General features: G+C 36.8%; 1 protein-coding gene across 4 annotated transcripts in view; it reads right to left on the bottom strand.

Moving 5' to 3' along the window:
- The window catches only part of ltbp1 (latent transforming growth factor beta binding protein 1), an 82,560-nt gene that overhangs the window by 52,624 nt on the left and 14,321 nt on the right, over positions 1 to 15,615 (bottom strand). For all 4 annotated transcript variants that reach the window (XM_084096265.1, XM_084096262.1, XM_084096263.1 and 1 more), the window contains exon 4: positions 3,038 to 3,192. In XM_084096265.1, coding sequence (XP_083952391.1) covers positions 3,038 to 3,192 — 155 coding nt within the window. The remainder of the gene's footprint in view (positions 1 to 3,037; positions 3,193 to 15,615) is intronic.

Genomic DNA, 15,615 nt, shown 5'->3' with positions numbered 1-15,615 from the left:
TAAATCCAATCAAAACTACTAATGCAACCTGAGGTCAGCAGGAAATCAGTCAGATGCTTGTCTCTTATGACCTTCAGACTAATGTAATGTAATATGTAAAAGGTCTGTCTCCTCAGAGTGAACCCGGTCACTTCTGTATGATCCGACATCCAGTCAGAGTGCGGTTTGGCTGAGTTTCAAAGCAGCGAGAAATGGCATGTCAGACCACAACACCGTGCAAAAACAGTTACCCAATACCCCGAGGGCTCCTCCTTGCATTAGTAGTATTACAGCAGAGCTCCGGTTGTATTTGGCTGAGTTGTGTAATGCTGCCAGTCTGCAGGACAGGAAGAGGGATAATAGATGTCATGCTACACATTAGTTGTGCCGCCCCACCGTCTCCTCATTCACATGCAGGACTACTGTATCTAATCCTCTCACCTGCCTTTTAAGAGCACTTCTCTCAATGACCGTTTATCGTAACGCTCTGTCATTTAATTTTCCCCCTCTCTCTCTCTCTTTTCTCTGGTTCTTGCTTCCCTCATGGCCGAGCTTTTATCTAAAATTACCCAGAGAAAATGAGTCTAATAACTCACTTTAGACAGTGCAGCGCACAAGGCAATGCTTAAGTCTTTATACGATTTCAACCAGAGGATCCGCTTGAAAAAAAAACAATGGGGCCATAACTTAAGGGCCGACCTGCAGCAATACAAAATTACAATAAATGAGACTACAGCAGAAGTGCGCGAGAGAAAGGAAGTGAGAAATTGGGGTCTAAAATGCACATGCCTGTGGTTGTGAACCATCTCACCACTAATTTGTACTGTTTTTCCCACACCTTTTGATCAATGAATTTCCTTAGTTTTCCATGACATTTCCATTTTCCTGTTGTTTGTGATGGATAAAGATGTGTAACAACTATAGTAACCGCAGAGAGCAATTCTAGTCGAGATTAGCTTGAAAAAAAAAAACCTTTATTATTATAGAAATGTATAGACTTGTCAATATTTCATAAATATCCATGACTCTTCCATTCTTGGAAATCGCAGTTTTAATATTGATATTTAATATTAATATTCGTCTTGTTTTATCGTCGTCTTCAACTCTACTACAGTTGTATACTGTAACAAAATGGTCACAGCGTTGCAGACACAGAGCTAAACGTTTCTAAGCGAGTTAGACATGCTGTCACTCTCCTCATGGAATGTTCCACAGTGTGTGTGATCCGTCATTCTGTCAAACACCCGGGGCTTCCTGCAGAGTCAGCGAGACTTGTTGAAAAATAAAAACTGATACATGAAATAACATTTTGAGATGCTGATGTCACTAGATCTTAAATTTCCCCAACAGAAGGAGATGCTTTGGGATTGCATCAACATGTCAAAATTATAGAGAGTGGCAGCCTGGACATACTCTACCGTTCAAAACTTTGGGGTTGGTAAGACATTTTTAAAGATTTTGAAAGAAGTCTATAATGCTCACCAAGATCGCATTTATTTAAAATAACTGTTTTGTATTTGAATATATTTAAAAATGTATTTTATTCCTGTAATGGCAGAGCTGAATTTTCAGCATCATTACTCCAGTCTTCAGTGTCACATGATCCTTCATTTGGAGCTCAAGAAACTATTCTCATTATACTCAATGTTGAAAACAGTTAATATTTTTGAGGAAACTGTGATGTATTTTTTTCAGGGTTCTTTGATAAACGAAAGTTTAAAAGCATTTATTTGAAATAGAAAACTTTTGTAACATAATAAATGTCTTTATACTGCCTCTTGATCAATTTAATGCATCCTTGCTAAATAAAAGTATTAATTTATTTAAAAAAACAAAAACAATCTTACCTTACCCAAAACATTTGAAAAGAGAGATGTTAAATAGTACAGTAGGAATTCCACTCAAACATCAATTTAAACAAAATAACATTATTGCGTTTTATTACCTAACTTCACCGATCAATCACAAACGATCTCAACAACTACTCTAAATGTCATATATCATTTTTAAGTTTCTTTGGAGGTTAAAGCTGTATTTAGAGTCACTATTATGAAATACTGTAAGTTACGTATAAAGATTTACCATTGTAAGGGGTATTCTTAAACACGATGTGAAGTGAGCATCTTTAATTCCCTCTAAACTAGAAAATCACTGTCCCGCGTGGCCTTATGTGCTTACTGTTTTTATAAAAGTGGCGAAAGCAATAAGACACATTAATTAGTTACATTTATTAATAATAGTAATTATCAGAATAAACTTATCAGAATATTCTTCCATCAAGTAAATACACTGCAAATCATACTCTTTCTCAGTTTTTTGTCTTGTTTTAACGCAATTATCTAATCATCCTTAAAACAAGATGTATTCACTTGAGAAGCAAAATGACACAAGGATTTGTGTCCCTTTCTTTCAGGGAAATCTAACGGAATTTTGAGAAATTTTGCTTAAAACAAGAAAAAATATGTTTACAGTTGGGGTAAGAAAAATAATCTTTCCTTTTCATTTTTCCTTTCCCAAAGAACTTTTTCTTGTTTAAAGCTAAAACATCACAAAATTTTAGTAGAGCGAGTTCGGCAAAAGGCGGATTCGAAACTTCCTGCCACATGCCTTACCCCTACACTATTGACACTGTTGACAATCCAGCATCTTCCGTAATTTTGTCAGGCCAAACCAGACGTCATTGGGCAGAGTTAGTGTTAATAGCCTCTGCCAACAAATCAGGCTGTTTGCACTCATTGTAAATAGATAATCCGGTAAGAAAAATATTTGTATGCAGTGTTTGGTGCAGGTTAGACAACAACAATTTCAAACATCATTGGTTTTCACATGTCTTGTGACCACAAGTCACAGGTGTCATATTTGATTAGATTTTCCATAAATATTGACTTCAATTTCAGTCTGTTCCTCAGACACATCCATCATATGGCTTCATAAGACTTATAGTGCAAAATACTTTTGAATTACGTTACTGTGCTTTTTAGTGTGCTGCAAAACATAAAAAAATTTTTTTTTAAAAAACCTTTCCATACAGAGAGATCCAGAACTAGATTGTACTTACCATGAATTGGGTTGTGTCCCACGGAAAACGGGATGGCCCGGTTCAGGTTAGGTCCGACACCATGCACCTGCGTGTGAGTGTGGTAGTTTTTCTGTTGGAGCATAAACTTCTGTGTTTTGCTCTGGTGCATCGGTATTGAAACTGGGTTTTGCACTCTGCAAGATACACGTTAAAAACAAAAAAGTCAACATTTTACTTTACAGTGTTTTTTTTACCATCACATTTTTTTCCATCTCTCTGTCTTTCTGTTACAATGATTTACATCCATATATAAATATACTTATATTTTATTTATTCATGTATTCATATTTTCATTCATGTGGTTTTCACTTTTGATTAAATACCTGCTCAAGGCCATATGGAAAACCACAGTACCCTGAACACACAGACATGCTTCTGGTTACATGTAAATGAAACCAATCACTTGCAACATACAAAACACGTCAGCAGTCACATGAATCACATGAATGAATGATTTTTCATTATGTTTATCAGACATACAGTTAAATGTCATTTGTACAAACACATACTGCAAACACATGGACAAAAATCAATCATAACACATCACATCACATCACAGCATAGCTCTCTCTCTCTCTCTCTAAAATCCTTCAGTTTTCTTTCCTATCTGTGAATCATAAATAAAGCACTCGCCTCACTTATGAAACCCATTATGAAGAATTAAATGTGTGCAATACACAACTGAGTTAGCATGCTACGTGACATGATGCTCTAATACTAAAGTAACACTGTTGATGTCGAATTTGGCCAAAATCATCTGAGAAGATGGCATCATGTTGCGGTCTACATTTAGGAAGGTCCCTTAAAATGCTTTCTAGGTAGTCAGCTCACTAGTTTTTGGGACAGAGTACACAACACAATATCAAAAATGAAATACAGCCCAATTCCCTGAAAGAACTCTGTAAAGGGATTACGGATCCTGATAATTATCAGCTACGTCTGTGTGAAAGTATTGAACATCTTGCTAATAAAGAGACAAAACAGCACACAGCTGTGAGGAAATGGATGTGAAATGTAATATGTCTTTCATACATCTATTAAGATGAAGAAAACGGATGCGGTCAATCAGAATCACAGCTGGGAAGCCTCATAAGACGATGACGCACGAGACTAAATCAGGGTCGGCATCTCAGAATAACAACTCAGACCTCAAATCTGTCTGAATGGTGTCTGTACTATTAGGGATAGTCCACCAAAAAAAAGGTTTCGGTTCCCATTGACTTGTCCATTCAATGTAAGACAATGGGAGCTGAATCTGTTTGGTTAACAACATTCTTCAAAATATCTTCTTTCTTGTTCCACAGCAAATCATACAGGTTTGGAACGACATGAGGATATGACAGGTACGTTCTCATTGAAATCGACCTGCGACCGGATATCACAAATTTTTGATGACTGACAGATACTGCAGAACTCAGCTTTATGTAAATGAGCAGTGACATGATGTGTCAACTACCAATGGGAGCGCAGGCAGTGACCACCGTCTTTCAGTGTGAGACAGGCTTTAGACATAACAACATGCTTTTTATCCACAACAAAGCGACTTGTGGACAAAGTGTAAACAGCGTCTGAACTCTGATCAAATGTAAGGAGCAGATAGGCTACACAAAAACGAGCAAACAAAATGAGAATATTTAGAGGGAAAGTGTAAACAGAGATTGTTTTTCCCAGTGTTCTCTCGTCTTGCCTTTCACAGTATTCAAGTCTGCATCTGTCTTTGTCTTTCATCTCTCATTTGATGTTCCCAGAGAGGTCTCATTTTGAAATGTATGTTTGTACTGCCCTTAAAGTCATGCAATATGCTGTAGTGCATAGTCTGTCAACCTCTCTCACAGTCTCATACATATGATAGTTTATTTCTGTGCCATGCATGTGTACCAACAGACACAAACAACTTAAAGACCAGTCAATTGTCTCAGTGTTTATAACTCTGGGGTTGAATTACACAGACAGGCACAAATAGACCCATACACGCACAAAGATTTTGTATTCAAGATATAACTATGGGAAGGTGAATGCCAACACATTTAGACACACAAGTCAAGCCTTGAGCACGGCCTAATTTAATTTGTCTGGGGAAAGCATTTAATAGCTTCTAGCAGTTGAGTTTGAGCCCTGCATTCAGACCAGCACAACACAAATCAACTTGAAAAACATATGGTTACTTTCCACCATGGTTGCTGGGAAAACATGGCCATGCTTGTTCACCAGCTGGACCAGTAGTAACCAGCATAAACCATCCTGAAGTGAACCAGCAAAAAAATTCAAGCTGGTCTTTTCAGTAGTAAAACCAGTTACACCCCACAAACATAGAACATAACACCCTACAAAGAGCAGACCACACACATAAAAAGAAAGAGCGTAAAATGTATGAGTCTGTTCTTGTTCTTGAACAGGTGAAAAGCAATGAGCTGTGTAAGTGCTTATAAACACACACCATCACATGTACTAAACAGTGGAAGCGGACATGTGGTGAGAACCCCAACTGGAGGAAGATGTGTTTTAAGCTTTTCCACATGCCTCTTCCACTCTTTCTCTTTTCATCCTATTTTCATCCTATTCATCCTAATAGAAAAAAAGTTATTTGAATTTGTAATGATATTTCACAATTTTTTGGTGATCAGTTAAATGCAGCCTTGGTGAGCATAAGAGACTTCTTTCAAAAACATTACACCAAACTTTTGAATGGTTTTAAAACATTTATGTGTATGCTTTAAGGCAAGAGAGCAGAGAGTGATGAATTGCTGTACAGGAGAGGTTGTACAAAAATGTATATCGTTTATATGGATATGGATTGGACGTGAATTATGCTAATTCGTAACTGAATGTTCCTTGCTTTTCATTTAGAATAATCCAGTTTTATAAACATTATGAGGGAATGAGCCGATTTAATGTATGAGAATTTTATGTGAGAACCTTTTCTACCCACCTAAGTATGAACACTTGTGCGCAATTACTAATGAATGCAGCTCAATGCGGTGATGCTGGGTGTCTGGCTGATTTTTTTGGGCGTTGACTAAGCAAGCACTATTACTAATCAAGCCAAGAGCATTTATAATTTTAAAGCCAGTCATGAACCTCCTAATAAGCTGCATTACCAGACTTGGTGTGGAAAGAGCTGTGGGTTTCCTGCACATGTAGACAGGAAAACTGAATTTTGTGAGGGAGGCCAGCTGGCTTAGTCTAATCTCCTCCAAGAGGGCTGTACTACACCATGACTGTCTCTCATAGCTCTTCATCAACAGGTGCACGATCTGGCGGCCACAGCGACGGGGAGGACATGGGTATCTTTTGTTGTCTCTCTCTTTCTCTCCCATTGCTCCCGGGCTTCTCGTCTGACAGGTGTCTGGACAGGTCTGCCGCACTAAACCCGAGGTGCTCCATGAATCCAGACTCTGGTTCACTGCCAGGCTGCATTTCAGCTTGAAACCAAACAGCACAAGAAACCTAACCAGCCCGCCACCTGTGTTCAAACACACAAACACGGCACACCAACCACACAGACCCTCTCTAAATACATACAGTACACACACACAGACACTCGAGCCAAACCACATACACACACCCACCCACACAAACTAACCACACACCCAGAGACACAACCTGTAAATACATTTAAACCTACACACAAACACCAACTATGAACACACGGATCCTCATTAAAACACCAGACCTACTTGAAACGCTCTCTCACACACACAAATGAGGACAACATTTCTAAAAATGTCAATCCATAAGACACTTAGGACTTTGACGTAAAGCCCAAGTACCCAGAACCGCAGCCGAGACAGACAGCGTAAGACTATCCCTGACGAGAACCCTCCCTGAAGAACTGACTGGACACTTTCAGCACCACATTACACAAGTGTGTAAAATGTACACAGCACATTTGATGTATGCATGTGAAATACAGCATTCTCTTACACTTGTTATTGAATGTTCAGCAGACGGTGACATAAATATGTGAATACATGTGCGGCGTAATGTAAATCATCTTAAGGAAACCATTGGGTTTGTGCCCAGATGTGCTCTGTGGCCCAAAATATTTTTTTCAGTATGTTTAGCTGAGACAGTGTCTTCAGTGTACAAAACAACATATTTTAAAAAATTCAACTGGCGGGCTGACCGAATGACTAGTTGACTATTCGGTCTTAAAGGGATAGCTCACTCAAAAAATGAAAGATCTCTCATTGTTTACTCACCCTCAAGTCGTTCCAAAACTGTATGAATTTGTTGAAATGATGGCACACAAAAGAAGGAAAATTTTGAAAAAAGTATATTTTTTGTCCATACAATGAAAGTCAATGGTGTCCAGAGAGGTTTTGGACCCCACTGACTTTCATTGTACAGACAAAAACAAAATATCTGGAAAATATCTTCTTTTGCGCCATCTCAGAGAGTTTTTTACGATGTAAATTATGTAACAGCTCACAATAAGCCCACCAACTAAAAGAAAAAGAAAAAATTGTTGAAAAATGTTTTTGACAAAAATCTATTTTTATATATAGTATATAGTCTAATCTATAGTATTTTTTGAGGATTCTTTTTGATGAATAGAAAGTTTATTTATTTGAAATGTCACTTCCGATCAATTTAAAGTGTCCTTGCTGAATAAAAGTATTAATTAAAAATATTACTTACTCCAAAAATGTTAACAGTATTGTAGGTCAGTATTAAACAGTATTAACAGTATTTAATAGTATTGTTCATGCTTTTAATAGCACTTAAAAATGGTAAGTGGGAAAATGTATTTTATAATGAAATATTTACAATTTATAAGTTGCTTGCAATTTAGTTTGAGTCAGTAATCTATGTACTTTCATTCAGAATTCGTCTAAATTTCTCAAAGATCTAATCAAATCATTTGCCCTTTGCCTAGACAGCAAATTAAAGTGATGCAGCAATATTAACAACATTAAAAAAAAACTATATAAGGCCCTGTGAGAAATGCATTTAATATGTTAGTATGAAACTACTTTAGTATTTCCTTTAATATGAAATGAGATTTGCAGGCGAATAGTTAACTGAACAAACTGTGTGGTCTGCATTCAAATATATCAATAAAAACTACAACAAAAGAACAGCGGGATCTTTTATAGCCTCCACTCATCACTACAGCAGACCAGTAAGAGAAAAAGTTTACTGAGAACAAAGCCAGAACATTTAGGTATAGTGATCCCAGCTGATTTCCACCCACAGTGTCTCTTCTGGTAGACAGGTTAGATCAGCAGGGCATCTGTTTACATGTGCCGTCTCTGATGAAGAGGAACCTGTCTGAGACTGGAACTGAACCCGCTCGCTTCTGGATTCAGAATGCGCTGAAAAGAGCCAGTCAGCACTCACTGCTGCTCTGTGGCAATGAAGCCACATATTTTGCTTTAAAAAAAAATAAAAAATCACTAATGTTTATTTGCCCTAAGATTATTCTGCGCATGGGGAGGAGGAGTATAATGAGCTGTTTATATTGAATTTTACGACACTGGGCAGAGATTCAGAGTAAATCTTGGTAATATGAATTGTAATTATGGTTTTTGGAGCATAGTGGTTGGACACATGTGATGCGGCTCTGCTCACTTCTTCTAACGCGTCTATTGAAGCCCGGCAATATAATAACTTGGAATGTCAAAACTACATATCTTTAAAATAAAATAGCTTAGCCTGAATGGTCTAAAAGAGCATGGTACTTAAAAGAACCACATAAAAATTATATATATATATATATATATATTATACAGTATACACTACAGTTCAAAAGTTTGGGGTCGGAAAGAAGTATCTTATGCTCACCAAGGCTGCATATTTTGTTAAAAAATGTCAATAACTGTTTTGTTTGAATAGAATTAAAATGTAATGTATTCCTATGATGAAAAGTTAAATTTTCAGCATCATTACTCCAGTCTTCAGTGTCACTTGATGATCCTTAAGAAATTATTCTAATATGCTAATTTGCTGCTCAAGAAACATTTCGGTTACACTATGTAGTTACATTGTACTTACTCAAATAAGTACTGAGTATTAGTAATATTAAATAACTACATGTACTTACTATAAAGCTACAGTTAGGGTTTGGTTTAGGGTTAGTTACTTGTAATTATGCATAATTTACTGTTATTACTATAAGTACATGTAGTAACGTTTAACTACGTCACCTGAAAATAAATTGTTACCAACATTTATAATTGGCAAAAAAAAAATAATACATTGATGAAAATTTTACAGAAATATTAAGCAGCACAACTGTTCTTAGCAATAAGTTATTGCTTAATATTCTCGTGGAAAACATTTTTTTCAGGACTCTTTGATGAATAGAAAGTTCAAAGGAGCAACATTTATATTTTGTAACAATGTTATTTTTTGTCCTTGCTGAATAAAATAAAAAATATCAATCTTATTGACCCAAACTTTTGAACTGTAATGTACAGTATATACAGTATATCGACCATAATAATAAACAATTTTATATTTGCTCTTAGTAACTTGTAACTTAGCAACTTGTACTGCATTAGCAGTCCACTGAATTGGAATAGCCAAGAATGCAATTTGTAAATGGAGAAAGCACTACAATGTATTATAATACTGAGCTACAATTGAATAAAAATTAATAAATTAATATGGAGACAAAGTCCTAAGAAGCTTTGTTTTCAAATTTTACTAGGGATAAACATTTAATGTGAATTCTATACGTACAAATCATCCAGCTACTAGTGAACTCCACAGCTGCATCAGAGAGGAGATGAGAGTGAGAGGGGGATGTCAAAAAGGGAGAGAGAGAGAGAGAAAGTTATAAACATAAGCTCCAATTCCAGTCTCAACAAAATAGCTGGCGCGACCTCGTACACTGGCAGACGTGCTGTAATTAAATCGGAAAAAAGATGCGGAAATTTTTTTTACTTTCTCCCTCTCAATCAAAACTAAACAGCTACATAGATCTGAACTCCCGTGATCTCCAGATGTTGCTTTTTTCACATAAACAACTTAATTCTTTACATGTTCATTTCTCTCTCTATCTCCTCCTTCACTCTGTCAACTTCTCTCTCTCTTCCTGTACCACTCTGCCCATCCTCCTCCTTTCATAATATCAGTTATCTGACCATCTCAGTTTTCCATTTCCTTCTCCCACTTTTTTGACCACTTTGTCTATTCTTCTCCTTCCGCTCTTATCCTCTTGTTATTCCCAGAATCTGGCTGAATCTGCTGCGGTTCCTCCCTCATGCTCGGCGAGACGCTACACAGCTCTCTTCTAATGAACCCAGTGACCCACATCAGGATGCTCTCTTCTATATCGTCTGCGGATGGATATATATGCATTTTTGTTTCCTAAACACCAGACCCAATTTAATCACTGATGCATAACACTTGCGGTGCATCTCAATTAGCTTCCTAGCTTCCAAGGTCATGAATCAGTATATCATGTGCATGAATTCAGGCACTGGTAATGACAGTAAGGGCCCTGACTCACTACACATTGAGACAATGATGACTCTATTTCCGGCAACATGACAACGTCCTCATTGTACAACGTCACTACCGGTATTTATGAACAACAGCAGAACTGATATCTTTCTGACATTATTTTTTAATGTTATTTAATGTGCTTGCTTGTTACATATTCGTGCAACATTTCAGCTGTAAATAAATTCTGAATGTTAGCTAGACTATGTTCAACCTGTCACTCAAATGAGATCACAGCAACAGCAAACCACAATGATCCAACAATCCAATCAATTCGCGATGGATAAAATCAAGTCTCAGCCTATATTTTTCTTGTTTGAGAAGCCACTTCATTCGGATATATGTCACATTAGGGAAGAAAAGACTATTACAACTTCTGTTTTAATGCTGACTTTAATATTTGTAGTCCATGCTCCCATTACATTTTGTGGCAAAATTTCAGCTGTACTGCAGATATCAATAATATTTTTAGGATGCTAAGAATGCTAAGCTTTAGCAGCCACTACCATGACTTTAAAGACACCATGGACCTTATTCCCTGTCAGCAGGACAGTTCACCCTTATCCACAGAGGCGGGGTGACACCTCACTGCATGGGTGTAAACTGGATGTGACTGACACTTCAAAGTCCTGCCAGACATGAGAGAAGCAGCAACGATGAACTCCAGACCTCAGTGATTGACAGGAGTTACAGAGCCAGGTGTGTGTTAACAGCACTGCTCTATTATGGGTGGATGGATTTTTATAGCTAGAGGCTAACAGTAACGTCATGCTATGGTGGATTCTGTATGTGCTCCTCACGGAGCTGATTACATATACTCAAAGAAAAGACCCTAAAAATGTAGCCCAATGTTACCGTGTTAATATGAAGGAATTTTCCATGTGAATTTTTCACAGGTGTTTTACCTGTATTTTGAATTACGCATTGCTTTAGGGTTGATGGAATTTCTGTAAACTTAACGGAAAACATACTGCTAATTTAATCTGTTCTTCTACAGATTTTTTTCAATGTGTACAGTGCACATACAGGATGTGCACATCGGCTGCAAGGTTGACTGGAAACGGGGACAAGCCTGTGCTCGCTGGGAACAGGAAAAAGAGTGAAGGAAGAAATTAAATGTGTGAACCCTATAGATAGTTTCTTTTTTTTCTTCTTCTTTGATTTAACGTTTAATTCTTCAGCTACAGTTATCCCAGCATACTTGTACACACAAACAACCTATACACAGCTATAGCCACAATATCCATTGGTACTAATTACACAGGGTATTTGATTTTTATATATATATATATACACACACAATTGTATTGATAAGAGTAAACTGAACACTATTTACCATTAATACAACTTCTGGTTATTCGTGGTTTTGGTGAGTGCTTTGTCATTTGTCTTATAAATGCTGGGACAGACCAAGCCGACGGTTGGCCATCTTAGTTGGCTTAGGTTTTCAACATGTTGAATCGCCATTGGGTCGTCGGTGAGACAGAACTCTGATTGGCTAACGGTACAGACAGAAGGCTGTTAAGTTTACGTCATCTTACCGGAGCATTGAAATGCATGAATATTTTCATAATAACATGAGCTGATAGGAACAAAGAAAGTGTTCAGCGTGATTGATATTCTAAATAGTAAGCAAGCACTGCTTTGTTTGCAATTTGTACATGTAGTCCTAGTTTCAGTTTCCCTTTTTGAATGACAGATATTTACTTACACGCAGGCACAGAACGAACGTGTTAGTTGACAGTCGCCTTTAGTCCTTTTGGTGTGTTCAAGCGCAGCTTTTTGACCGAGATGCAGCCCGGGCTTTAGATATTTTAAGAGAAGCAATTCAGTGGCAGATGAGATAAAACCACAGATCCGGATAGCTTTTTTTCTTTTAGCCTTTTTCATCTTTGAAATGGCTAATAACTGCAGGTAATAAAAGACGCTGTAGTTTTGAGCGAAATTCATAATATTAATTCCAAATAATGTGTTACACTTTGTACGCTTTGTATTGTAGCACAGAGGTTGCATAAGTGCATTTATTTAGCAACCACAATCAAACAATATGGTTGAGAATCAAGTTTGGATTTATTACAGTTTGTCTACTCTAGAAGGTTAATTCGCAGAATGGATTCAGGACAAATAAAACAGCAGGGCAATATTCAACGATTATTTTTAATTAATCAAGAGAAGCAGAAATCGTTATCATGATTAATCGTGCAGCCCTAGCAGTATACTACATCACTGCTTTTTAATAGATAATAGTGTGTAAACTGGCTGTCAGTTTCAACTTATGGTTTTATATAAATACTATAAGGAGAAATGTCTCAGTGTTCAACTCACCTAAAGGTCACCTAAACTGGCAACCAAAGATTCATGAGTTTACTTGAGATTGTGAAAAGTCAACACAGAAAAATCCTCAGAGCACAAACACTACATGACTTCATAACCTCCTAAATTAAACACCTCAAATCACTTTAGTTAAACAATAGGATCAGAGTAAATAGAGTGTGCCACACAGCTTGAGCACAATACTCGGCATTGATCCAGGCTCGGAAAATAAAGCGTCAACAGAAAACACTGTATTATATCTCTCTTAAAGTGCCTAGGGGCCAATCTCACTCCTTTTCATGACCAGCAACGTTCCTGAGGATGGATCAGGTTTTCTAGACACACACAGACAAACTCACTCAACTATTAATCTAAAGCTTTCTCACCATATATAAGATCAATACAAGACCTCTGCAAATTCAACTCTAATTCAAATTCATTAATTCAAAATGATGGTGTTTGTTATGTGATGTTTTTCAGTAAAACTTTTGCACACTGAACCCACTTCACACCTGTAAAACAATGCCACATGAAACCAGTTTGGAAATTATACCTTACAATATTATAAAGAGCATTCAGATGTCAAAGATGTATTACATAGTTCTCTAGAATACTTGATTTTAATTGGTCAAATGTGTTTACATTTATACGCTTATCCACAATTAGCCAAAACAAGTAGGTTCCCAAAGTGTTTGAATAACCATTTCACTGACCTGTTTCTGCTGTGATGACACCCAACCACAGATTCACTTCACTAAACTAGACTAAACCCACACTAATGACTCACAGATGCCTGTCACACTCACACCAACAAATCACTCAATCTGCGCTTCAATAAACCTTTCACTTGTGCTGTCAGGGAAATGCGGGCTAATAACTGTCATACTTTGACAAAATAACAGTTAAATGTGACGTTAAAAACACCACATGATGTTAAATGTTTCTGTGTGTAAAATTATGCATATATAAATATTTGCTTCCATGAGTTACTGAGACGCAGTCGAAGAGAACCAACATGGCGACAGTAACTCACCAGTTTTCAAAATTGACGAGATGGAAAGGCAGGATTTTGATACTTTGGTATGATGCTAAAAATATAATAAAATAATAAAACAATAAATAAAATAAAATAAAACTATGTGTTACACATAGACTGATTACTGGCTTATCAATAGTCTTTACCAATATTCACACTTTTTTAGAACATAATTGGTTCTCAATTATCAGGTTAACCATTAAATATCTGGTATAATTCTTTAAAAAGGTCACCCTACAATGCCATCACTGTACACCATTGTGTGTTCAACAGAAAAAAAAAAAAAATGCAGTCACCCAAGAGATGCCTGACTGGTGACTGTTGGTTGCCATAAAGCCTTTGTGTATTTCTTGCTCAAAACATCTGTCTTGATAAGATATTAACAAACACAAAATGTTATGTAAATTCTGGTATCCTGACAACCCAAGCAACATTCAGAGCCTTGCCATTTGTAATCTAAATATTATATTAAAAATATAATTAAATACTGATTACATATACTGATAATATTCAAAATAATCTAAATATCTAAAGTGCAGGAAATTCCTCTCAAATGTTGAGCAAGATGCTTGTCTGCAGCTGAGAGGAAGAGGAGTTCTGGAGAGAGGCTTACCTCCTCCATGCACACAATAAACCCCAGTGGAAACCCGCAGAAGCTTTCGAGGACAGGTCTGGTAGCAATTACCAAGCAGAAACGTCCAAACTCTGACTGAACGTGCACGTCAGTCCCAGCACATAAACTGCTTTCATTAATATTTTAAGGAGAATTCATCAATATCCTGCCCTGCTGCAGTATTACAGCTTTTCCAGGAACCAACATGGGGGCAAATTCTGTGGCTTTCCCCCACATTTTGAGATTTTGACTCAGCGTCTGCAGTCAGTCTGATTCGCTCTGATAGGAAGGAAGAAAGAAAGCTGTACTCATGTCCAATATGATAATGAACTTTACAGCTGTCTAAAGCCGTGTAGTCAAATCAACCCCCAAAAACCCTACTCAAAAAACACAGGTCACTAAAGAGGGGGCTTTTTTCAGTCACGGTTAAGGATTCTCATTAAAAAAAATTAAAGGATAAAACTAGGCTGACATCAGGACTTCAGGAGTCATGATTTGGAGAGAGCCCAAGTGTAAGTCATGTAAAAAGATTTCAGTGAGTCAGAATTAAGAACAGTAGGTATTTCTGTAAAACAGACCCAGGCTGAGAGGCTGAGTAGTAGGGGGCATGAAATAGGCAGAGACCGTTAACATCTGCAGGTCTGATGTCTGGAATTAATATTGAGCTATGGAGTTCATTCCAAAATAATAAAATGATAAAGAGCCTGAGGAATCTAAAAAGTCCAAAATACCTTACTCACACACATTTGCTATGTGCTGTACTATGTTAAACTAAAATGCATATCCTTAAATAAACAGTCTGATTATCAGTTTATCAATAGTGTATACATTACCGATATTCACACATTTAGGTTGCATAATCGTTTTTCAAATTTCAGGTTTGCCTATAAATGCTGCCATATAGTAAGTCTTATTAATAGCACCCAACAATGCCATTACACCACTGTGGATTCAACATTATTTGACTATTCAGTGCAATATTAGTTTCTTTTTGATTGTGTCAAAAATTAGAAACAGAACAATAAATGAAAGCCATGTATATCAGTTATTGGACACTTAATAACCAGTACCAATATTGGTTCTATAATAATATTTAGATAAAATAATAATAATATTGATTATTTATACCATGGTCTGGGTGAA

Source organism: Abramis brama (genome assembly GCF_963993115.1).
Source record: "Abramis brama genome assembly, chromosome: 21".
NCBI classification, from domain to species: domain Eukaryota; kingdom Metazoa; phylum Chordata; class Actinopteri; order Cypriniformes; family Leuciscidae; genus Abramis; species Abramis brama.
This window is presented reverse-complemented; position numbering and strand designations above follow the sequence as displayed.